This window comes from Brassica napus, chromosome C9 (genome assembly GCF_020379485.1).
Source record: "Brassica napus cultivar Da-Ae chromosome C9, Da-Ae, whole genome shotgun sequence".
In the NCBI taxonomy this organism is placed as follows: Eukaryota; Viridiplantae; Streptophyta; class Magnoliopsida; order Brassicales; family Brassicaceae; genus Brassica; species Brassica napus.
Genome location: NC_063452.1, coordinates 53809614 through 53831598, shown reverse-complemented (window position 1 = coordinate 53831598; position 21985 = coordinate 53809614). Strand labels below are relative to the sequence as shown.

Below are 21985 nucleotides of genomic sequence, written 5' to 3'. Positions count from 1 at the left end.
TTTAGTTGTCAAAATGTAGAAATATGTATCTTTTCATCTTAATAATGCATTTTTTCATCATAAAATTTGCATTAATTTATTTTCATTTGTCAAAATGTCTAAAATGTAACTTTCACTCTAACATTGTATCTTTTCATCTTAAAAGTTGCATTTGTTTAAAATAAACGGCCAAATGTATAAGTATGTAGTTTTTCTTCTTAATAACTTTTTATCCTAAATTTGCATAATTTTCTAAAGAGTTATCTTTAGATTCATTTTATATATTTTTTATATATATTTAGAAATATTAAAAATTTATTACAAATATCATGTAATTTGATTTTGGTTAATTTAGTTATTTTATAATATTATATATTTATAAACCATTGCATATATTTATATAGCCACATATACATCTGAATCCAAAACGACACATATATGCATGTTGGGTTAGTTTTTCAAATAAATATCAAATCACCTAAATATTTTAAGTATATATATCTACAACAAATGTGCATTAATTTTTTGAGATCTTAAAATGAAAGACGACAGTTCTTTTAATGTCACAAAGCATCCATTCAGATCATGAGTTAACAGGCATCTCTTCCGCAAACCAATGCAACGCTTCAATGGCCATCTTCATCAATTATGTACTCATCAATTATGTAAGTAACTGAGTTTTCAAATAATTTTAAACCAAAATAATTTTAGAACCATTAGATAATAAAAACAGATTTGCAGTCTTATTTTATTTGAGACTTGCATATTAAAAATATATATTAATTTTAGGACTTCTTATTTTATTTGATTCTAACGTTCTGGCGGAAACAAAAGCAAAGTCACTTGCGATAGTTATTATCCTACTTTATATTTTGGTTGGACACTTAAGTCATCTCGTTTGTCTAATATGTAATCCTAATCGCTAGTATTATTATAGTATCTTTAGATGACTTCTGTCAAATCCAAAATGTTTGTTTATGTTTTATGCTAATACAAACTTTGTCATGTGCAAACTCGTGAAACACTAACGATGGTTAGATAAAATTTACGGCTCTGCATATATTTCGATTTCGATGGAAGGAGAAGAAGAAAGACTATTTATGTGCGTATTTTCATAATTTAAATTATATTTCCTATTTGTACACTTTGTGCAACCATTATACAATCTATAGTTAAGCATCAATAGTTAAGTTTACAAGAAGATACCAAATGACATACCTTAACAGAGACAAAAAAATAGAAAATGAGATAGAAGATAAATACTAAAAGATAGAAGATGAATACTAAAGGAATCAATCATATTTTGTAAAAATATTTCTGCTGTAAAAAGTTCAATATGTAGATTGTGAAAAGGTACATCGAGGGCTACTCTTGAAGATATGTGTTGTTTGAGATGGAAATTATTCGGAGAGAGTTACGATAATACATAAGACATTTAAACCAAGATAATTTTAGGACCATTAGATAATAAAACAAACAATTATGACCGTCGGATTGTAGCTATTCAATTTTTTAAAAAAATATTTTATTATGAAAATGTATGTTTGTCAAAGGATGTATTGTTTAGATAATGAAAAAATATGTCTTTTAAAGGTTGTGTTGTTTAAAAGATAATTGTTTAATGAAAAGTTCTCAAATATAATTTTTAGATGGCATCATCAAAAGTGTTTTATGTCCATTAGATTATAAAATAAAAGAATTCTGATCATTGGATCAGATTTTTTATTTATAAAAAAAAGATGATATCATAGGAGAACAAAATCAGATTTGCTATTATATATAGATTTCTCTACATTTATTTTTATTATCACAGTATGTACTAGTAGTTGTCAAAATTTACAGTTAGATATTTTGATTTCTATTACATAAAATAAAAAGCGCACCAAAGACGATTGATTAAAGATCATACACCAGAAAATTTATCAACATAGCCAGAAATTTCATAGCGACCCAACTCACAAATTAAAATCAAACTAAAACTATTTGAAGAACCCGGTTTCCTCTGATGTATAAAGCTTAGTAGCCTAGAAGATTACAATAATGATATGGGCAGTCATAAAAACTAGAGCAGAATAAAGAGCCTATAATCATAAGATCATCAAAGCTTATAAAATATACGCATCTCCAATGTATATCTCTATATTTTCCTCTAAAATAGATATTTATATTATAGAGTCATATATTGGAGCAAATCCACCTCTATAATAGAGATTATCTATTTTAGAGGAAAATAGAAATGAAAATAGAGGTGGGTTGGATATAGTCTTAGCAACATCAGTTGAGCAACATTGCAGCGATGGGATACGAGGCTGAACAGGCTGAAGTATCAACAGTGCTTCTGCTAAAATAGCATAACCTGCCTATATGTAACAAAAATAGTAAAGTATCATCCAAGACGAGTGACTACTGCACCTCAACAGTGCTTCGGATATTCGGTGTTATACTTACAAGTTACGTTCGTGTTTTACTAATTATCGGATTAGATTCGGATTGGCTTCTTTCGGGTTTGGTTCAGATCGGATTGTAACCAATGTTTGAAATCGTTCAAAAATATATTTTTTAAACATCAAAAATTGACAAAAAAATTCAAAATATAGAAATTAATAATTATTCACAAATCTAATTAAAATTAGTTAAACTTTTTTCCATTAATAATTATTCACAAATCTAATTAAAATTAGTTAAACTATCTAAATTAACCAAAATGATATTCAAAATAACAAATAAAACAAACTACAAAATATTTTGAATACCCTTAAATATCTAAATCACTTTAATATATATATATATATATATATATATATATAAAACATTAACATATTTAACTAATTTCAGATATCTTTGGATCTTAGTTTGGATTTTCGTTCGGTTCGGATCATAACCAAACTCTAAAGTACTAAGCTCATAAGTGCCGTTCGAATATTTTTGTGTAATAGTTCGGATTTGGTTTCAGTTTTTTCGGTTTGAATTGAGATAGGTACTCCGGGCCGGGATAAAAAAGGCCCAGACCTAAGGTGAACCATCTACCTAATCCTCGATTTCTTCGTCTTATTAGTAACCTTCACATGGTATATGTATAACTCTTCGTATTTTCTAATTCTAAGCCAACAACTAGAATCAAACATATATCATGCATGATGACCTTTTTATTGATATTTTTTTGACATATGAGGAAATGGAAGAAGAAAACAAAAATTTAGAAAATGAGAGATGAAAACAAAAATAGCAGAAATATATTTGTGCTTTTAACCATTTATAAGACATGATTAGGATAATTAAACCAGAGAGTAAACATAGAACTGTTATGGATCCCATTATTATATGATAAAAGTAGAAATAATTATTGATCTAATGAGTTCTGCGTAGCTTCAATGGTGGCAGCACAATGTCGACTTCTTCTTCTTCTTCGTTCCCTCGCACCATCGTCTCCTACACTCTATCAACGTCACTCTTCATAGTGTTCTTCCTATGCAGCGTCTTCCTATTCACCAGACGCGCTCTCGAACCTTCTCTCACTCCTTACCACGCCGACATCCCTCTCCCCGATCCACGCCCTCCAATCGAGCCACTCCCTTCCAAAGATCTCAACGGAAAACCTCACGATGCCGACGCTGACCTCACCGTCGATACTAATCCAAAGGAGGAAGAAGCCGATTCCCGCGGCGATGGTGACGTCGCGGTAAATACTAAGCTGAAAGCTGTGGACGATTCGCGCAGTGTTGATCTCACGGAGAAAACCGAATTGGAAGATGAAGGAGGCTCGCGCAAGGAAGAGTCAGTTGAGGATAACAATGCCGAATCTGCGGAGGGGAAGGCGGTGGTGGAGAAGTTGAGAGGGTGCGATTTGTACAAGGGATCGTGGGTTAAGGATGCTGATGAGTATCCACTCTATCAGCCTGGATCGTGTCCTTATGTTGACGAAGCTTTTGATTGCCAGAGGAACGGGAGGCGCGATTCCGACTATCTCTATTGGAGATGGAAGCCTGACGGTTGCGACCTTCCACGGTACGATGCTTCTCCAGTTTTATCTCCTCCTCCATTGTCACGCCTGATTCAAGTTAGTGTCAATCGTTTGATCAGCATTTCACTTTCTAAGTCATATAGGTTTGTGATTGTGTTGCCTGGGCTGTGTTCATGAGTCACATTGTCTTATTAGTTTATTTAGAAGTTAAGGTTAATATTATAAGTGTGGATGCATATAAGTGTAGCTGTACATATAAGTTTCTATATATAGTTTCATGTGTGTAAGAGCAATCATTGCTTGATAACCTCCTTTAAAAGGAGTGTGATTACTGTTACAGTTAACATGATAGGATTAGCAGAAAGGATCATTCTATGTTGTCTCTTGTTGTGCATTGGATTTTTATCCCCTTCTTATCGACTTTCCGAACGTAGGTTTAATGCTACAGATTTCTTAGAGAAGCTACGAGGTAAAAGTTTGATGTTGGTTGGAGACTCAATGAACCGTAACCAGTTTGAGTCTATGCTTTGCGTTCTCCGAGAGGGTTTATCTGATAAGAGTAGGATGTACGAGGTTCATGGCCACAATATTACCAAGGGAAGAGGCTACTTTGTATTCAAGTTCGAAGTAAGTACACTCTTCTATCCATAGGTGCCTTTTGTTTCTTGAGAAAAGTATCCATCTGTATCTTTATATCTTAGTAAAGTCAAGGGTTAAGATGTTGGACAATGTGGGACAGGATTACAACTGCACGGTAGAGTTTGTGAGGTCACATTTTCTTGTGAGGGAAGGAGTCAGAGCTAATGCTCAAGGAAATACTAATCCTACCCTTTCGATTGATCGCATTGACAAGTCAAATGCTCGATGGAAACGAGCCAACATTCTTGTCTTCAACACTGGACATTGGTGGGTTCATGGAAAGACGGCCAGAGGGTATATGCTTCTTTCCCTTCCTGCTCAATCACTCTTCTTCGTGTCTGTTGACAGTCTTGTTACTTAATCAGATACTCAATTCCCAAACCATTGTTTCCAAATGTGGGTTGAATTTGTCTGAACCTGTAGTATTAGTTAAACGTAGCAAGATCTTCTGAGTTGATCATCTTAAAGCTTGATGTTGCTGGTGCATCCCATTGTACTTGTGTTATTTTGTTTCATGACATATTTATCTAGAGAAGGAAGAAGTACTAGTAATGGTGAATGACTTGGTAAATAAAACTAGTGCAGGAAAAACTACTATAAAGAAGGTGACTTCATCTACCCGAAGTTTGATGCGACTGAAGCATACAGAAGAGCGTTGAAGACTTGGGCAAAATGGATTGATCAAAATGTGAATCCCAAAAATCAGCTCGTATTTTACCGTGGATACTCCTCTGCTCATTTTCGGTAAGCCACATTCTTTTATTTTAGCTGAAAACGAGTTTCACCTGTTCATGTCACTTTTATCACTCGATTAGGGAGAGGCAATCTAGTTTACTGTTTGGTCTTCAGTTCGAGTTTTTAGTTTTGTTTTTACAAAAACTGAAACCAACGAAACCATTTGTAATTCGGTTTGGTTTGTATAGGGGAGGTGAGTGGGACTCGGGAGGGTCATGCAACGGAGAGAAGGAACCAGTAAAGAAAGGTTCAATCCTCGATTCCTATCCTTTGAAAATGAAGATAGTAGAGGAAGCCATCAAGGAGATGCAAGTTCCTGTGATTCTCCTAAACGTCACAAAGCTGACTAATTTCCGCAAAGATGGACATCCTTCAATATACGGTAAGATCAATTTGGATGGTAAAAAAGTGTCGTCAAGGAAACAGGATTGCAGCCATTGGTGTCTGCCTGGAGTTCCTGATGTTTGGAACCATCTCATCTACGTTTCTTTGCTCCTTCAAGCACATTCCTAATACATAGTTGAGTTTATATACCTATGCCAAACTAGATATGCATACAAATATCTTCACTGTTACGTTAGTGAAGGCAGTTTTTGTGTAAGCTGAAAATCTTCCTTTTTGTTGGCAAAGATGTTTCTCTTAATACCCAAATCAGCAAACAAAATCTCGAAATTGTATTAAATAGTTGGAACTAAAACAAAATTGAAAGAAAAGAAAGCAACGCAATAAGTAACTCGAACACTTCATTTTTCATGGAGACAATTACTTCTTGATTGTCTTCACTCCTTTACGTTTGTTGGGTTTCACTTTCTTCTTTGTCTTCCTACTCGGAGACTCCCTCACTGGACCAGCTGGGATTCCTTTCTTCAGAGCACTTCCTCTCGGTGTAGCAGACGGAGGCAACCTCAGGTCTTGTGGAGGTAGAGGGCAATGAGGCTTCCACACCAAATTGTTCTTCATTGCGAATCTTACTCTCTTTGAGCTCTTCTCACTGCTCGGGCCAGGTAAGCTCGTCTCTGCTGCATCTCTGTTAACAGTAGCACCTTGCTCTACAACACCTTTGTTCTCTCTTTTCCTCTTCTTGTTCTTTTGGGCTACTGGAACAGGTTCTGCTTCTTCACAGACACTCGCAACCTCATCTCTCACTGGCCCCATCTCGGATGCAATCTTCTCAAACTCCTCTCTGAGATCCGATATCATAGTCTCGTCAACAGACTCATCTTTCTCACCATGATTGACAACGACATCAGCATCCTTCTTGTCGCTGTCCTTTTTAGACTTTGAACATTTCTTCAAACTACTCTTCTTCTTCTTCTTCGAAGAAGACCCATTTGCAACAATCTTATTAGTCTCAGGCACTCCTGCTTCTGTCTCAACAGTCATAGGAACCAGCTCAGGCACTTCCTCATCCCGAGAAGCTTCAGTAATCGAAACCTCAACACCAGAACTCAACATATCCTTCTCCAACTGCAAAAACTCTTTATGAAGAGCAAAAATCACTTTCCTATTCCCCTGATGGCAATCAGGAGAAGAACCCATCTCATAAAACCTCTTCCCAAACTCCATGGACAACCCAATAGATCCCAAAACAACCACATCGTCATCCTCAGCCACTCCCTCATCCCCACCCTTCTTAACATCCAACAGCCTCCTCCCCATCTTAAGCAACTCATCAAACAAATTACTCTTAATCTTCCCAACCAAAACCTTATCACTAACAATCCCCAAAACCATCACAAAAGGCCCAAACACAAGCTCTAAAACCTCCTTCCTCAACGGAAGAAACTCCCTAACCTCCTCAACGAAAACAGACGCCACATGATAGTTAACCCCGTTCCCCTGAAACTTATCCCCAGCGAGAAACGTCCCATCGAACAAAATACCCATCAACCTTCTCGTCAGCTCCAAATCCCACGAGCTCCCGTCCATGAGAGCCAACAGCCCGTGCAAGAACCTGCGGATCAAGAGGTAGAACTTGTCCAACCTCAGCCGATCGATGCGGGACCACTCGCGGCGCATGGTGAACAGGAAGACGGTGAAGTAGTGGACCGAGAGAGGGAGAGGGAGGGAGTGCAGAGCGGCGGCGAGGCGGTCGATTAGCTCGGACTGGTACAGAGACTTGTCGGCGTGCCACATGCAGTAGAAGATGCCTTGCCACAGCTTCTTCATGTCCTCGTCGGGGACTGAGGCTTGCTCGGGGAGCCATGTGCGGAGGAGGGTTCGCAGGGAGCGGTCGCGGATGGTTTGCTTGCAGGAGGCGAGCTTCTTTATCAGGGATTTGCAGTTTTCTTCGACGGGAGGTGATGGTTGTGCCTCGGAGAGTTGCTTCCGTTTCACCATCGTTGTCGAGTTTGCGGAGGAGGAAGAAGAAGGAATGTGACGGCAGCTTCTTTGTAAAGGGAGGAGAAAGAGGACGTGTGAAGAAGGGTTAGGGTTTTAAGTTGAAATTTTGTTCCTTTCATCTCCTTTTTACATTTTAGCCCCTCATCTTTATATTAATTTTCGATTCCATGCTAAACTTTTGAATTTCCTTGGAAAATAGCTCTTGTTCACAAATTTTTGAAAATATACTAATAATTTTTCTTTGAAATTATATTTTTAACCATTTAGTCTCTCATACACTTAATTAAAATATCTCTAGATTTATACATTAATTAAAATTCACATGTTATAATTAAAATGAGATTTCTTCCTAGATTTGTGAATGTTATATAGATTTTCAAATTAATTAAAATCAATAACATTCTCTAATACATTAGATCTGAGATTAAATTAGGGCTGGGCAAAAAATCCGAATCCGAAGAACCGAACCGAATCCGACTCGAAAAAGTAGTACCGAACCCGAACCAAAATTGATTAAATATCTGAACGGATTCAAAATTTTGGTATCTAAAGAACCGGAACCGAGTCCGACCCGAACCGAAGTATTCCGGGTATCCGAATATATCCGAAATTGATTTCTATACCCCCTTATATAAAAATATTTTAGATATATTGTCATTTAAAACATCCAAAATATATATGATATTTTTAAATTTTTCCAAAATACTTGAAAATATATACAAATAGTCAAAAGTAAATATTTAAAATAGCTAAAATATACTCAAAACACCAAAAATATTTGAAATATCTATTGATTATCTATCCAAATATTCAAACCAAATCAAATTATATATTAAGTTTAAGTATTTTGACTTATGTTATTCAAATTTTTATGTAATATAATATTTTGTTTATAGATTTTGAGAAAATTAAAGTATATACTTGAATTTTAAAATTAAAAAAAAAATAATTTTAACGGGTTATCCGAACCCGCAAAGATCCGGACTGAACCCGAACCGAAACTTAAAAATATCCTAATGGAGCTGAAATCTTTGACCTCGAAAACCCGAAACCCGAATAGATCCGAACCGAACCCGAATGGATACCCGAACGCCCATCCCTAGATTAAATTCTTAGAAATTTGGTCAAAAAGTATAAAATTAATGAACACGAGGGTAACTTTTCACTAAAATAGTCTTTCTAGGGGATTATAGGAAATAGTATAAAGTAGTCGAATAAAATCAATTAAATGGAAAAAGACAGGAAATAAAAAACATCGGAGAGGGGGGATTCTTCCTTGTGTTCTTCGTCTCCACCATTTTATCCTCTTACAAGCGTCCAAAGAGACAACTTCTCCGTGATTGCCCAGCCACGCCGGTTAGTCCTACTTCTTCAACCGTCCCATCTTCTTCGATTTCCTAGGATTTTGATTCCTCGCGTGAACTCAGTGATATTTGGTTGCTTCGTTAGACTATTTTATTGCCACCGGTCGATTGTCGGAATCGGATCTATCTTAATTAATCGCAATATTAACTTAATCATGGCTAAATCTGTAGAGCTTGTGGTGATTATTCGTTTTAAGTCATTGGACCTCTTCTAGGCTGTCCCAAAGCTCACGTCTCTTTCTATCCCTTGTCGAAAATGATTTGTGTACAAGTCGTTGAGTCAAAAGCTACACTTATTATTGTTTGTCTAGAGCTGATGATAGACGACGCCTCCTGTTTAATAACTGATACTGCTTTGAGATTTTGACATGTAGTGTAGTTTGGTGAAAGCAAGAACATAGATAAATCTCATAAAACAGAAACTTTATTTTGTTTTCATCAGTTTAGATAAATCGATGAGGTTGATATTAATGCAAGCTCATGTTATGATGGCATAAGCTAGCTCATCACGTATCTGTGTCCTCAACGATTAACACATCTCTTCTGCTTCTCTGCAGCTGTATACTTCAACCTCTGGATTCTCAGTGTTTTCAAAGTACACCAATGAGTAAAGCTAACTGTGAGGAGTCTTCCAGTAGCCATAAATTACTGAAGGAGGTGGAGACATTAAATGAGTCTCTCTATGTGAACAAGAACCCTAGGAGACCAGTGGTTGGTCCTAACAACACTTCAACAAAGCCCTTGGCTCGTACAAACTTAACTGAGCCTCAGAAGGAAAAGAAATCCATTTGGAATTGGCCTCTCAGAGCCCTCTCTCACGTCCGCAACCGCCGCTTCAACTGCTGTTTCTCTGCTCAAATCCATTCCATAGACAACTTACCCCCTACATTCCAGGATCTTTACCTCACCGTTCACTGGAAACGCCGCGATGAATCCTTAACCACTCGTCCTGCAAAGGTTTTAAACGGAAGAGCCGAGTTTAAGGACAAGATGACGCATACGTGCTCGGTTTACGGAAGCAGAAGTGGACAGCACCACTCAGCTAAGTACGAAGCTAAGCATTTCTTGTTGTACGCCGCTCTGGTTGGGTCTCCTGATGTTGATCTGGGGAAACATCGGATGGATCTCACTAGCTTGCTTCCTCTGACGCTCGAGGAGTTGCAGGACGAGAAGAGCTCGGGGAAGTGGTCGACGACGTTTCAGTTGACTGGGAAGGCTAGTGGTGCTACTCTGAGCGTTAGTTTTGGGTACACTGTGGTTGGGGACACTCGCAGTGCTTCAAATGCAAAGCAAGGTAGCAGTAACGCAGCGTTGACGAGAGCTATCAGTGGAAAGTCTAGTTTAGGGAGTGGCAAGTCGGTGTCTAAGCGTTATGATCATGGTGTTGTTGGCAAAGAGTCTCGTCCTCTGTCCAAGAATGTGGTGGAGATCAAAGATCTTCATGAAGTTGTTCCCGTTGCTGCGCAATCAGACCTGGTCAGTTCTGTAAACGCTCTGTATAAGAAATTTGATGAGGAGAAGGTGGATGCTGCAGCAGCTGAGTCCCAGTTTGAATCTGACGTTGTAATTAAACACATTGAACCTGATGAGTCAAACGAAGATTCAAATGCCCATCAAGTGGAGGAGCGTGTGGCCAACATGAATGAAAGTGATGTTCCTTTAGAGGATGTAAAGAAAGCTGAAGAAGATCCTTCTACTTTTGAGAAAGTTGGTACTGAAGATTTGCCTCCAGAAGAGCCTTGTGTGGACAGGGATGAAACTGATGTTCTTTCCCAGGATATAAAGAAAGCTGCTGAAGATCCTACTACTGAAAGTGAGAAAGTTGGTACTGAAGATTTATCTCCAGAAGATCCTTTAGTACACAAGAAGGAAACTGATGTTTCTTTAGAGGAACCGAAGATAGCAGGAGAAGTTCCCATTACTAGAAGTGAGGAAGTTGTTGAAATTAGTAGAGAGAATTTGCCTTCAGAAGAGAGGAGCAATGTTTCTCCAAAGGAAGAGAAAGGTATTGTTTCTGGTGATGATGAAGACGACATGAACGGTGGGAGAGACGTTAAAGAAATAATAATGGAAGATCTTGAATCAGCTTTGAAAAATGTAGAAATGTTGGAAGCAACGGCGTCAGAAGAGGAGGAAGATCAAGAAAACCACGGACGCTCCACACCAAATAAGGAAGCAGCTTCAATAGATGTGGCTGATTCTGTGGCAAAAGAATCTTTGCTTTCAGAAGAGGAGAGCAATGTTTCTCCAAAGGAAGAGGAAAGTATTGTTTCTGGGGATGATGAAGATGTAATGAACGGTGGGAGAGACGTGAAAGAAATAATAATGAAAGATCTTGAATCAGCTTTGGAAAGTGTAGAAATGTTGGAAGCAACGGCGTCAGAAGACGAGGAAGATCATGGAGGCTCCTCCACACCAAATAAGGAAGAAGCAGCGTCAACTTCGATAGATGTGGCTGATTCCGTGGCAAACGAGTTCTTAGACATGCTAGGTATTGAACACAGCCCCTTTGGTTTAACTTCCGAGAGTGAGCCTGAGTCTCCAAGGGAGCGCCTGCTAAGAGAGTTTGAAATGGAAACTCTTGCGGACAGTTCTTTGTTTGATTTTGGTATTGAATCTGATGTTGATCCACAAACTGAAGGTGATGAGAACTATGAATCAGATTTTGATCTTGCATCCCTAGTGCATGACATAGAAGAAGAGTACCAGATAGAAACTCAAGCAAGAGTCAGCAGCAACCCCAGGGCCAAGATGTTGGAAGACTTGGAAACGGAGTCTCTGATGCGTCAGTGGGGTATGAACGAAAACACATTCCAGAACTCTCCACCTCACAATGCGTTTCCTCAAGCTGATTTTCCAGTAAACGAGGCGTTTGATTTGCCTCCTCTAGGAGATGGATTGGGTCCAGTTGTGCAGACGAAGAATGGAGGGTTTGTGCGTTCTATGAACCCTTTACTGTTCAGAAACTCTAAAGCTGGAGGTAGCTTGATCATGCAAGTGTCGTGTCCAGTGGTGGTGCCTGCTGAGATGGGCTCTGGTATCATGGAGATTCTTCAGAGACTAGCTACTGCTGGTATTGAGAAGCTTTCGATGCAAGCTAATAAAGTAATGCCTTTGGATGATATAACAGGGAAGACTATGGAAGAGGTGTTTTGTGAAACTTCACCTGCAGTTGACGGTGGGCACAGGTTTGCATCAATCTTACCATCATCACTCATTTTAATTTGTAGAAAATTTAGGCCTGCGGTTTTTGTCGGAAAATTTTGGTTTTCGGTTAGGTTACGGTTTTGAGTTCGGTTTAGTTTGTAGGGTTTTGAAAAATAATTTGGTTTTCGGTTCGGTTTGGTTTTTGATTTTCAAAAAAGAAAAACTGAAGATTACCAAATTAACTGAACTAGCTGAATTTAACCAAAAATATCCGATTTTTAAGTAGATTATACCGAATTCTAACCGAAAACCTAAAAATCGGTTTTTCAGAAATAAAATTGAAAACCAAAATTGACCGAAAACCAAACCGAACCGAACCGATTTTTTCTTTCGGTTCACTTCGGTGGTGGAATTGTGGCCGAACCGAATAAACCAAAACGGAAAATACCCAAACAGAATAAACCGAAACCGCATGCCTAGTGGAAAGATTTGCTTTGACAATTTCACGTGAAACATCTTTTCTTACAAGTTGGGTATATTTGGTTTATTTTTCTCAACGCAGGGATCATATACCACCACAGCGTGATACTGCAGCTAAGCCTAAAAAGTTCGGTTCAAGCACTTGCAACAACAACTTAAGCTCAGAGTATGTATCACTTGAAGACCTTGCTCCTTTGGCTATGGACCAGATTGAAGCACTTTCTTTGGAAGGATTGAGAATACAATCAGGAATGTCAGACGAGGATGCACCCTCGGACATCACTGCACAATCCATTGGAGAGATCTCAGCCTTTCAAGGTCTAGAAGGAGCGGCTGGTTTACAACTTCTAAACATAAAGGATGACGGAGATGGTGATGATGATGATGGGTTGATGAGTCTCTCCTTGACTCTTGATGAGTGGATGAAGTTGGATTCAGGTGACATTGGCGATGAAGAGGAGATCAATGAGAAAACGTCAAAGATCTTGGCTGCTCATCATGCAAACCCACTGAACTTTATCCGTAAAGGAGAGAAACGAAGAGGGAAGAAAGGAAGGAAGTGTGGTTTGCTTGGGAATAACTTCACAGTAGCACTAATGGTGCAACTCAGAGATCCGTTAAGAAACTACGAGCCTGTTGGAGCTCCTATGCTTTCTCTTATCCAAGTTGAGAGATTGTTTGTCCCACCTAAGCCTATAATCTACAGTACAGTTTCCGAGCTGAGGAGAACCGATGAAGAGGGAGAAGAAACCGAGGCTGTCAAAGAGGAGAAAACAATGTTGGAGGAGCAAGGTATCCCTCAGTACAAGATCTCAGAAGTGCATCTTACTGGTATGAAGAGCGAGACGGATAAGAAGCCGTGGGGAGTCACGACTCAGAATCAGCAGGTGCAGTCTGGTTCAAGGTGGTTGATGGCTAATGGAATGGGGAAAGGGAACAACACCAAGGTTCCTCTTATGAAACCAAAGGCTGGTGATAAGTTGTGGAGTGTGTCTGGTTCTGGCTCTAAATGGAAAGAGCTTGGGAAAATGGGGAAGTTGAGCGCACACAAACGGAATCCGAATGTGATAATGCCAAAATGAAACTGAAGAAAGAAAACAAGAACTAGTCTGACTGGTTTTGTGTGTTTATTGATGCTATGTAAAGGTGAGGTGAATTGTTTAGATTCGCTTAAATGTTGAATCTGTGTTATTTATGTGCTTAGTTTAGGTTTAGCGGATCAAACTAATCGCTATTTGTGGTACATTTAAGAGATCAATGGAAATAACCAACAGACTAAAAATACTTGGCACTGTGGTTAGCTGTAAACGTCATGTGTATTTGCAAAGTTGAAGTGTAGAAAGTATGTTCTACTTCTATCATATCACTTGTGTCATTTTCGTTGGTGAACAGGGCTCATAAATCATTTTCTCTAGCCTCAAAATTTTTTTTGACATTTTTCATATAGGTTTAAATCTCCAAATTATATATATACAAAAATTTACAAAGATTTTTAAATCATGTTTATGGTCCCCAAATTTTTAGATCAGGCCTTGTTGGTGAGGATTTGATTTCAACATCACACTTATCAGTGACTAACTTTTAGTTGTTGTCATGAAGGCATTCAAGATTTGTTTCGAATTCGTTGTCACTTTATATAGAACATCTATCTGAACTAATTTCCTTTGTTATTATGCTTTATGTTGTTTATCAAAAAAAGGTCATTTTCTTTAGTCTGTTGTATCCAAAAAATATAAAAGGAAATGAAATTAAGTTGTGTTCCAAAAAAAGAATAAGATAAGAGGCATCTTAAATGTCTGCAATGTAATGCTTATTACTTATTATTACAATTCAAACCATGGAGACAAGTAGCAACACAAAGAACACACAACCATTCGAATAAACATCAGAGTGCTAGAAGAACTTGAAAAAAAAAAGAACTCATAAACACACAAAAAAAACTAAAGAATGCTTAATTAGTTCCTCCAAGCACACCCTTGAGCTTCTTAACCTCTTCATCACTAAGGAACGTCGTGGCTTCAACAAGTTCTGAAGGCAAATCATTTGCAAACAAAGCAAAGGGCAGAATCTGAAGCCCTGGAGAGGAGCTTCCAAAGGCAACAAAGGCCAATGCAGGACCTTTCCCAGAGTTAAGCTGAAAATGAAGAAGCCCTTGAGGAAACACCATAGAATCTCCTCTCGAGAGAGTCTTCAAGTAAACCTTGTTAGCAGAGGAGATAAAACCAGCGCTGATGGTTCCTTGTATGACTACAAGGACCTCAGATGCACCAGGATGAGTATGAAGAGGGATGACACCACCACCGGCTAAGTCAAGACGAGCCAATGAGACATCAAGCCCATTGAGACCTGCGAAGGCAGGTGCAAAGGCTGGAGTCACAGCGGCTTTAATGATGTTGGAAGTGTTTCCGGCTTTGGCGAGACCGGAGAATGCGAAGTCATTCTCGGTGACTTGGTCAGGGTTCTTGCAAGAGTATCCCGATGGGTTTTGAGGACCCTTTGGATCAGCTACACAAAAGTCTAGAACGGAGGCAAAAGAGGTGGATGAAACTAAGGAGAGGATGAAGAAAATATGGATTATCATTTTCATTTTTTTGTAAGATTATATAGACAAGAGTCTTGAAGTTATGAGGCAGAAAGAGAAGCCTTTGGGTTAATTTATATAAAGACCCTATAAGGATATTGATATGGTTAACGTGAGGATGGTCTCGAAGGAGCGTAATAAGGGATATTTTTGTTGTTGTTGTTATTAGCATTGCATGCATGTGAACTTTGGGTGTACGTACGTGGGGAAAAAGCTCACATGGCTGTGAGAGATTTTTGTCAGTTTGGAGGATGGTGATAAATGGTTCGTTTTCAATGAAGTTGACTTTTTAAAGAAGTTTTGTTCAACTGGAAGAAGAGTATGAATAATCATATTTACATGATTATTGCATCTTAACTCAGTCACTTGGTTCTACATCTACTTCCTAGTATGAATTAAATTAATTAAAGCTAACAGCCTAACAGTATGAGTATTATTTTGCGGATATCCAATAAATTTGGAAAGGATACTACATTACAAAATAGCTTAGCATTAAGAAAAATAACATGATTGTTTCGAACTACTCTCAAGGTTTCGATTCTGACAAAATGTACAACGTATTAAGAACCTCCCAACGGTCTTTCAGGTAATCAAAATATCTAGGAGTCACTTTTTATGAGATATTTTTGTAAAGAAGATATTGGAAAAGCTGAAAGGAGTGGAGAAGAAGAGAGATTGAGATTGGTGTGGTCCAGTTTTGAGTAAAGAGCAAACATGTCTCTTCCTTTCTAATTTGGACTCCTCTGCACCGTTTCTTAATTCTTATCCTCTCAGTCTCATCTCATCATCTTTCGACTTTGTGTGGCTCTGTAACGTTCCCTCTTACTCAGGGCGTTTACCATCTTCTTCTCTTATGAATGGGGAACATTGTGATTTTAAACCCTTATTTTATGCAGATTTTATGCAGTGTATAGTCTAATAGTTTGTACTAGTGATGTCTTCATATGTTATAACCCAAACTGGAATTCAGTATTTCAGTAATATGCGTGTGGGAGTTATAGACGATACAAAAAAAATATCACAGATCTGTAGCCTACTAGATTATACTACTACAAATGCTGATTATAACACACAATGAAATATGATAATATGACATGTATGCTGATGAGTTATCAACGAAGAAAAAAATATTCTTTACTAAAACCCAATCGGTAAGAAGTTGGTTCATATGCGTAGGCTTCTTGAATCTGCTACAAATAGGTGCAGGTTTATTGACATAAAATATTGAGCCTAGCTCACTTTGATGTAGGACTTGAGCCCAATAAGACTAAATAAGTTTAAACTAATAGCGCCTCCAATGATGATACTCCTCTAGAGTCTTTAGAAAAAATGTTTTTTGATTTTTTAATTATTATTTTTTTCTTTTTAAGATAACAAAAACAAGAAATACCAACTAATCGCAGATTGTCACATGTCGTGGAAACCCACAAATAGTGCAAGGATTCATTAAAAAAGAGTCCTTAATTATGAATTTTAAAAATTTAATCCTTAGTTTTTGGTGAAATATTATTTAATTATTTTTTCCCTAAAGATTTTCTTTTAAGAACTGCTGCTGTTGCGGATGCTCTAACAAACCCACAAAAAATACATGCATATGAAAAAAGCAAAACTAAGCAATAAGTGAAAAATACAGAACAATACTTACATTTACAACAAGGAAGTTACATAAAAGAAATGTAAAAAGAATTCTACAGGAGTTTTCCTTTAGTTTTACTACTTGTAAGTAACTGTGTCAAATATTCGAAATATACTATTATGATATCGATCTTTAAACTTTGAAAATAACAATTCTAAGTTTCTAACAACATGGATGGTATAAACACGAGGACAGCAAGCGAAGAGTGTCAGTGTATATAAATCACAAGATGCATCGAACCATATGTGATAAGGAGAACTTGACAAGTTGCATTTAATAACTCGCACACTTTTTCTTTGCAGACAGGTCCACACCTCTGTATTTTCTCTCCTATCTGACACTTTTGTGTACCCTAAATTTCATCTATTTTCGTTTTCGACCCGTTTTTCTTCCACATGACACAGACAACACCTTAGTCTTTCTTTAATGGGACCTCTAAATACAATAAGAGAAGAGGATAAAAAAGTAGAAAAAACCTTCACTTCTGACTTCTGATCACCAGTTGGATCCGTACTGTACAAATCCAGAAACCCTTGATCAATTATTATGCAAATCTACTCGAGTTCTTATATTTTTCACCATGAGATCTATCTTTTTTACCTCTGCTGAATTATTCTCTCTGACTACTTTGATCAAAAAAAGAATATAATTTAGCAATTAATAGGACTATTTCTAAGATCTTTTTGGATTACCATTGGACCAAAAGCTATTAATGTCATGTCGGATCATCTGTTATAAGATGATTTCAGACTGGTATAAAGTTTTAAACCAAACCGTGATGACATATGATATTATTGTTTAACCGATTTAGTTGAAGATGCAACCATGCAAACGTGGTGTGCGAGTGTGTGTATATTATCCATTGAGCAAATTTAGTTGGAACTTAATACTAACTGGTAACAAGGATTAAAGAAGAAATATTATTTGTTGATCCCAAAATGAAAGAGTAATGAACATCATTACTGTTGAGTTTGGGAGATCAGATACACTGTAGAAAGCTAATGGACAGATCGATCCTTATGTAGCTATTGGTCAGACCATGAGAGTTATGATTGCTTAATATCTTGTTTTTCTCTGGTCAGACATCCACAGATTTTGTATACTGACATATCTCACGGGAGGTTTGCTTGGTAGAAAATTAGAAATCATCACTTGCAGAAAAAGACAAATATTCACAAGTTTATTACAAAATCAAGAAAGAGTTCCTTCCTTTTAACAGATAAAAGAAGAAATGAACAAAAATATGACTTATATGAGAATATAGCTATAACAATAATAATAATAATAATAATAATCAAAGTCTAGAAAGTTAAACAACAAGGATTAGAACATAGATTTTTACAATTGCAAAAACAACAACAAAGGCGTACGCTGGGACATCTACAACAAGATGACCATCTGATCTTGCAGTTGCAGCTGCAACATGAGCTCTTCTTCTTGTTGAGACACGACGGTCGAGAGCAACTGCGGAAACAGGTGGGTATGCAGCATGCCAAGTCTGGACAAGAACAACAGCAACCTCGGAAGCATGAACAGCTCGGGCAGCTCGGTTTCGGGCAACAACAGATATTTGAGCAGCATGACCCGTCACAGCATTTGGACCCAACGCAGCAGCAACTTGTGCAGTTGCAGCACTTGGGCTTCCTTAGATGGCACGAACATTCGGATTGGCAGCAGCAGCAGAAACTCGCTAAGCTCAAACACGGAACACAGCTACTGCATTGAGTTAGTTAATTAGTATCACTTTGTTAGATAGTTATATATAAGTAAAAAATATTATTATTATTATTGTTCACTCTAAAAAAACTTAGAATAATTATAGGGACTATCTCAAACTATTTGACGTCCTGATATTGTATATCAAACATGCATTTGATATTGTAAGTAAACTATTTTGAAATATCCAGTATCCCGATATATATACATTCAAAATTTTCTTTTAAAAAATAAATATTTGAAATTAAGAACATGTGAGAATGCAGCAGTTGCCTGCTCCTTTAGACGGCCCTGACAATTACCCTACGTTGGTCTCAAGTGAATACAAATCGCAGTGAAAAATAAGATTATCAGGCGGTAAAAATTCTTACCAGAGCCACTTCCAGAACCGGCAGTGTCTTCGATTCTTTCGTTGTCTATCCATATGAAGAAAGAAAGAAAAAAAGAAAAACCGAAACTGTAAAAGCTGGAAGAGTAAGAGAAATGTGAAGTCATTGAAGTTAACTAGAAACATTCTTACGCAGGGATCAATGGATCAGAATTTGCAACGACAAAATCAGAGACCCTGCCACAGTTAAAAAGCATATTACAAACATGAGACTCCATAAACATTTTACAACAAGCTGATGCAATGTTTATAGAACATAGAGATCATCTTACTCTTTGCAGCATCTAGAAGCTGGCTGTGCGCCTTCGATGAATTTATTTTCTCCCTGCTAATGATGACATTCTAAATATCAGTTCAATAAAGTTGATTAACTAAATGAACGTGTATTATTTTAGCTTGGAAAAATAAGAGAAAAGCTAAGTTCACAATGGGACAAAACACAACACAACAAGAATTCCACATTTCGAAAAATATTAGGAGAAACCAAACATATACAGTGTAAAAATGATTTCATTTCTCAAATATTTATAAAAACATAACAGAAAGTAAATCATAAGGGAGATCTATGAAAGAAACATGAAGAAAAGGTGAACAATGATATGGTCCTTTCAAACGCAAATAGCAATAAAGACAAAGACTTTCACAAATTGATTGATATAGAAAAGCAACAAAAAATAAAACTGCAAAGGATGCTTAACCAAATTCAATAAAAAAATTTTTGGTAAGATCTATTCAGCTTTTTCTTTACCTTTATTTTCTTCTTTTCTTTATATTTTACTTCTCACACTTGCTTTAACTAAACACTCACTTTCATAGTACACATGCACGAACGAACACACGCCTCAGTGATGCTAACAACAGAGTAAGTGAGCGTCTCGTCAATCAATTCACACTACAAGATGATCAAACTTTTTTTTGTTTTTATCTAGCAAATACTTAATTTTTAAATTTCAGGGAATAAAACTTAATTAATTTGGTAATTATGACTATGAAAATTTGAAGTAGTAAAAAACTATGATTATGAAAATTAATGACGTAATGCTGGAGGTTAAATGAAGAGCATATGAACGCAATTAGGTTACTACTATTTAATTGATGCTCAAATAGATCCGTTGACCCCCCTATCTAACAAAAAAATCAATATAAATTAAAATCTGTTCAGAGATTCAAATTAATTAATAATCAAAACATGCAATTAATTAAAATGGGAAAAGTCTTTGCATACGTAGGAGTACTTGTTTGAAATTAATATTATATAAATGTGCCTGATGACATAAATTAATTACTCTATAGGAGTACTAGTTTGAAATTAATACTATGAAATACATGTGTCTGATGACATAAATTAATTACTCTTTTTGATAGCATCTAAGAGAATAAATAAACATAAATGTCTTGTTTTCTATACTTGCTGTCAAACATACACACAACGGTCCAGAGTCCAAACCAACCTGGATATAGTAGGAACCAAGGTTTAGCAAATCAACAACCTCTTTTCTCACACACACACAAAACAAAGACTAGTAATTATTTAAAACCCCTCTTCAAAGTTATTTACACAATAAAAATTAATTAAGAGTACTAATGATAAAGTAATTGTATAATCAGAAGCTAGTACAGTACTACATGCCACTTGTTTAGTTAGGACTAATAAAAACAAATGTATCATGAAATTCAAAATATTCGGACACTTCCTCAGAGTGATCAAAATGTGGCAGATTATAGAGACAGAGAGATAGTAGTACTTAAAGAAAGAAATACTACTAGTAACTTAAAAAAATACTATTAATGAACTTGCCTCGAGATAACCAATCTCTCTCTCTAGCATCTGAACTCTGGCCGCCTCTCTGCGTTTCCCGTACAAATCTGGATACTCCGGCGGAGACTTCGGACGAGGCGGCGGTAGAGATGGCTTAGCAAGAGGCGAACCTGTTTCACCAGTTACTTCTCCACCGACACTGCCTGAAGTAGAAGCCATTGTCGCTAGAGATGATCTTCTCTGGTAGTATAAAGACCAGAGAGAATGGTTTTAGTAAAGAGACAAAACATGCAGTGAAGAGAGAAAGAGGAAGATGAAGAAGCAGGGAGTGATAAAAACAATGCAAAGTAAGAAAGAGATTAGTGAGAGAGACTCCCTATAGAGAGTAAGAAGAAAGAGGAGGAAGGGGAGGTGGCAGAGGAAGTAAATATGGTAGCTGACAAAGGATAATACTTACCTTCCTCTGGCCTTTTTAAGGCTCCATTTCTCTTTCATATTTGAATTTTATTTATTTTAAAACCATTAATTCGGTGGGGGTACTATATATTATATAACAAATGTATATTATTCGTACAAAAGACTCCCGGTAATCTTATTAAAGAATATCAACTCTCTTTTGAGTTAATATCTTTATATATAAAGAAAGGATTGATTCTCTCGTGTCCACCTAGGATTCCATCCGGCTAATTCGTGCATCATGTCTTCCTAAATACGATGTGTTTCATTAATTGTTGCATGATATGATTGGGCTTAATTTGGTTTGTGGGCTTCATTTGTTGCTCAATCAACCCAGGCGATAGCGAGAAACCTAAGCTTCTCAATCCGGGTCGCATCGAATTTTAGGGTTCATCATATTCTTCCTTCTTCGTTATCTAAACTGCCGTTGGAGTACCCAGGAGATTTCTGCGAAATGAATTTTTATGGCGACTCTCTGGATCGAGCACATTTTGTGACATTTCGTATGAGTTTCTTCTTCTCTAACCCGTTACGAACTTTGAAAGGGTTAATGGTCCGTAATAAACATTGCTTCTTTCGTTTATTTTGTTTTAGGTGGCCTCCTTCACTAACCATCAATCTATAGTTGTAAACCCTATCTCTTCGCCAACTACCTACTGCCTTCGTCTACCTCTAACTTCTCGGTGTTCCTACCGATTCCGATTCTCTTCTGTGTCGTCTACTTCCCACCTCTAAAGAATCATAAAGTTTATATATTTACTGCAACAATCCAAACGACATGAATTTATTTCAATGACATCA

The 21985-nt window shown here is 37.0% G+C and overlaps 5 protein-coding genes across 8 annotated transcripts; 2 read left to right on the top strand and 3 right to left on the bottom strand.

Annotated features, from left to right (window-relative positions):
* Positions 1-3256: 3256 nt before the first annotated feature.
* On the top strand, positions 3257-5957 carry LOC106410832 (protein trichome birefringence-like 5). The gene is made up of 5 exons (XM_013851447.3): positions 3257-3984; positions 4375-4567; positions 4680-4873; positions 5165-5323; positions 5503-5957. The coding sequence occupies exons 1-5, from the start codon at positions 3365-3367 to the stop codon at positions 5825-5827; spliced, it is 1491 nt and encodes a 496-aa protein (XP_013706901.1). The 5' UTR covers positions 3257-3364; the 3' UTR covers positions 5828-5957.
* Positions 5930-7732, bottom strand: LOC106410830 (ribosomal RNA processing protein 1 homolog). The gene has a single exon (XM_013851446.3). The coding sequence runs from the start codon at positions 7652-7654 to the stop codon at positions 6077-6079; it is 1578 nt and encodes a 525-aa protein (XP_013706900.1). The 5' UTR covers positions 7655-7732; the 3' UTR covers positions 5930-6076.
* Positions 7733-8861: 1129 nt separating this feature from the next.
* LOC106410682 (protein PLASTID MOVEMENT IMPAIRED 1-RELATED 1) lies at positions 8862-13932 on the top strand. The gene is made up of 3 exons (XM_013851232.3): positions 8862-9013; positions 9579-12209; positions 12731-13932. The coding sequence occupies exons 2-3, from the start codon at positions 9625-9627 to the stop codon at positions 13728-13730; spliced, it is 3585 nt and encodes a 1194-aa protein (XP_013706686.2). The 5' UTR covers positions 8862-9013; positions 9579-9624; the 3' UTR covers positions 13731-13932.
* A 509-nt stretch (positions 13933-14441) lies between these two features.
* LOC106411255 (germin-like protein 1) lies at positions 14442-15350 on the bottom strand. Its single transcript, XM_013851978.3, has one exon. The coding sequence runs from the start codon at positions 15233-15235 to the stop codon at positions 14600-14602; it is 636 nt and encodes a 211-aa protein (XP_013707432.1). The 5' UTR covers positions 15236-15350; the 3' UTR covers positions 14442-14599.
* Positions 15351-18097: 2747 nt separating this feature from the next.
* LOC106409403 (guanine nucleotide-binding protein subunit gamma 3) lies at positions 18098-21292 on the bottom strand. Of its 4 annotated transcripts, none has more exons than XM_022705793.2 (5): positions 20768-21292; positions 19242-19297; positions 19102-19146; positions 18953-18997; positions 18098-18578 (listed from the first exon to the last, which is right to left on the bottom strand). In XM_022705793.2, exons 1-5 carry the CDS (start codon positions 20945-20947, stop codon positions 18167-18169), a joined length of 738 nt encoding a protein of 245 aa, XP_022561514.2. In that variant the 5' UTR covers positions 20948-21292; the 3' UTR covers positions 18098-18166. The 4 variants fall into 4 exon arrangements, with proteins under 4 accessions (XP_022561514.2, XP_013705501.2, XP_022561513.2 ...); XM_013850047.3 differs by having other exon boundaries at positions 19242-19294; positions 20768-21251; XM_022705792.2 differs by having other exon boundaries at positions 18098-18581; positions 20768-21196.
* Positions 21293-21985: the final 693 nt, after the last annotated feature.

Bases quoted from the DNA above. Each gene is read 5' to 3' on its own strand.
- LOC106410830 (XM_013851446.3), bottom strand. From the start codon at position 7,654: ATGGTGAAACGGAAGCAACTCTCCGAGGCACAACCATCACCTCCCGTC.
- LOC106411255 (XM_013851978.3), bottom strand. From the start codon at position 15,235: ATGAAAATGATAATCCATATTTTCTTCATCCTCTCCTTAGTTTCATCC.
- LOC106410832 (XM_013851447.3), top strand. From the start codon at position 3,365: ATGTCGACTTCTTCTTCTTCTTCGTTCCCTCGCACCATCGTCTCCTAC. The intron at 4,568-4,679 runs GTAAGTACACTC...AATGTGGGACAG, and splicing joins ACTTTGTATTCAAGTTCGAA to GATTACAACTGCACGGTAGA. The intron at 4,874-5,164 runs GTATATGCTTCT...AAACTAGTGCAG, and splicing joins CATGGAAAGACGGCCAGAGG to GAAAAACTACTATAAAGAAG.
- LOC106410682 (XM_013851232.3), top strand. From the start codon at position 9,625: ATGAGTAAAGCTAACTGTGAGGAGTCTTCCAGTAGCCATAAATTACTG. The intron at 12,210-12,730 runs GTTTGCATCAAT...TTCTCAACGCAG, and splicing joins GCAGTTGACGGTGGGCACAG to GGATCATATACCACCACAGC.
- LOC106409403 (XM_022705792.2), bottom strand. From the start codon at position 20,947: ATGGCTTCTACTTCAGGCAGTGTCGGTGGAGAAGTAACTGGTGAAACA. The intron at 19,147-19,241 runs GTAAGATGATCT...TAACTGTGGCAG, and splicing joins GCTTCTAGATGCTGCAAAGA to GGTCTCTGATTTTGTCGTTG. The intron at 18,998-19,101 runs GTAAGAATGTTT...TCATATGGATAG, and splicing joins TCTGATCCATTGATCCCTGC to ACAACGAAAGAATCGAAGAC.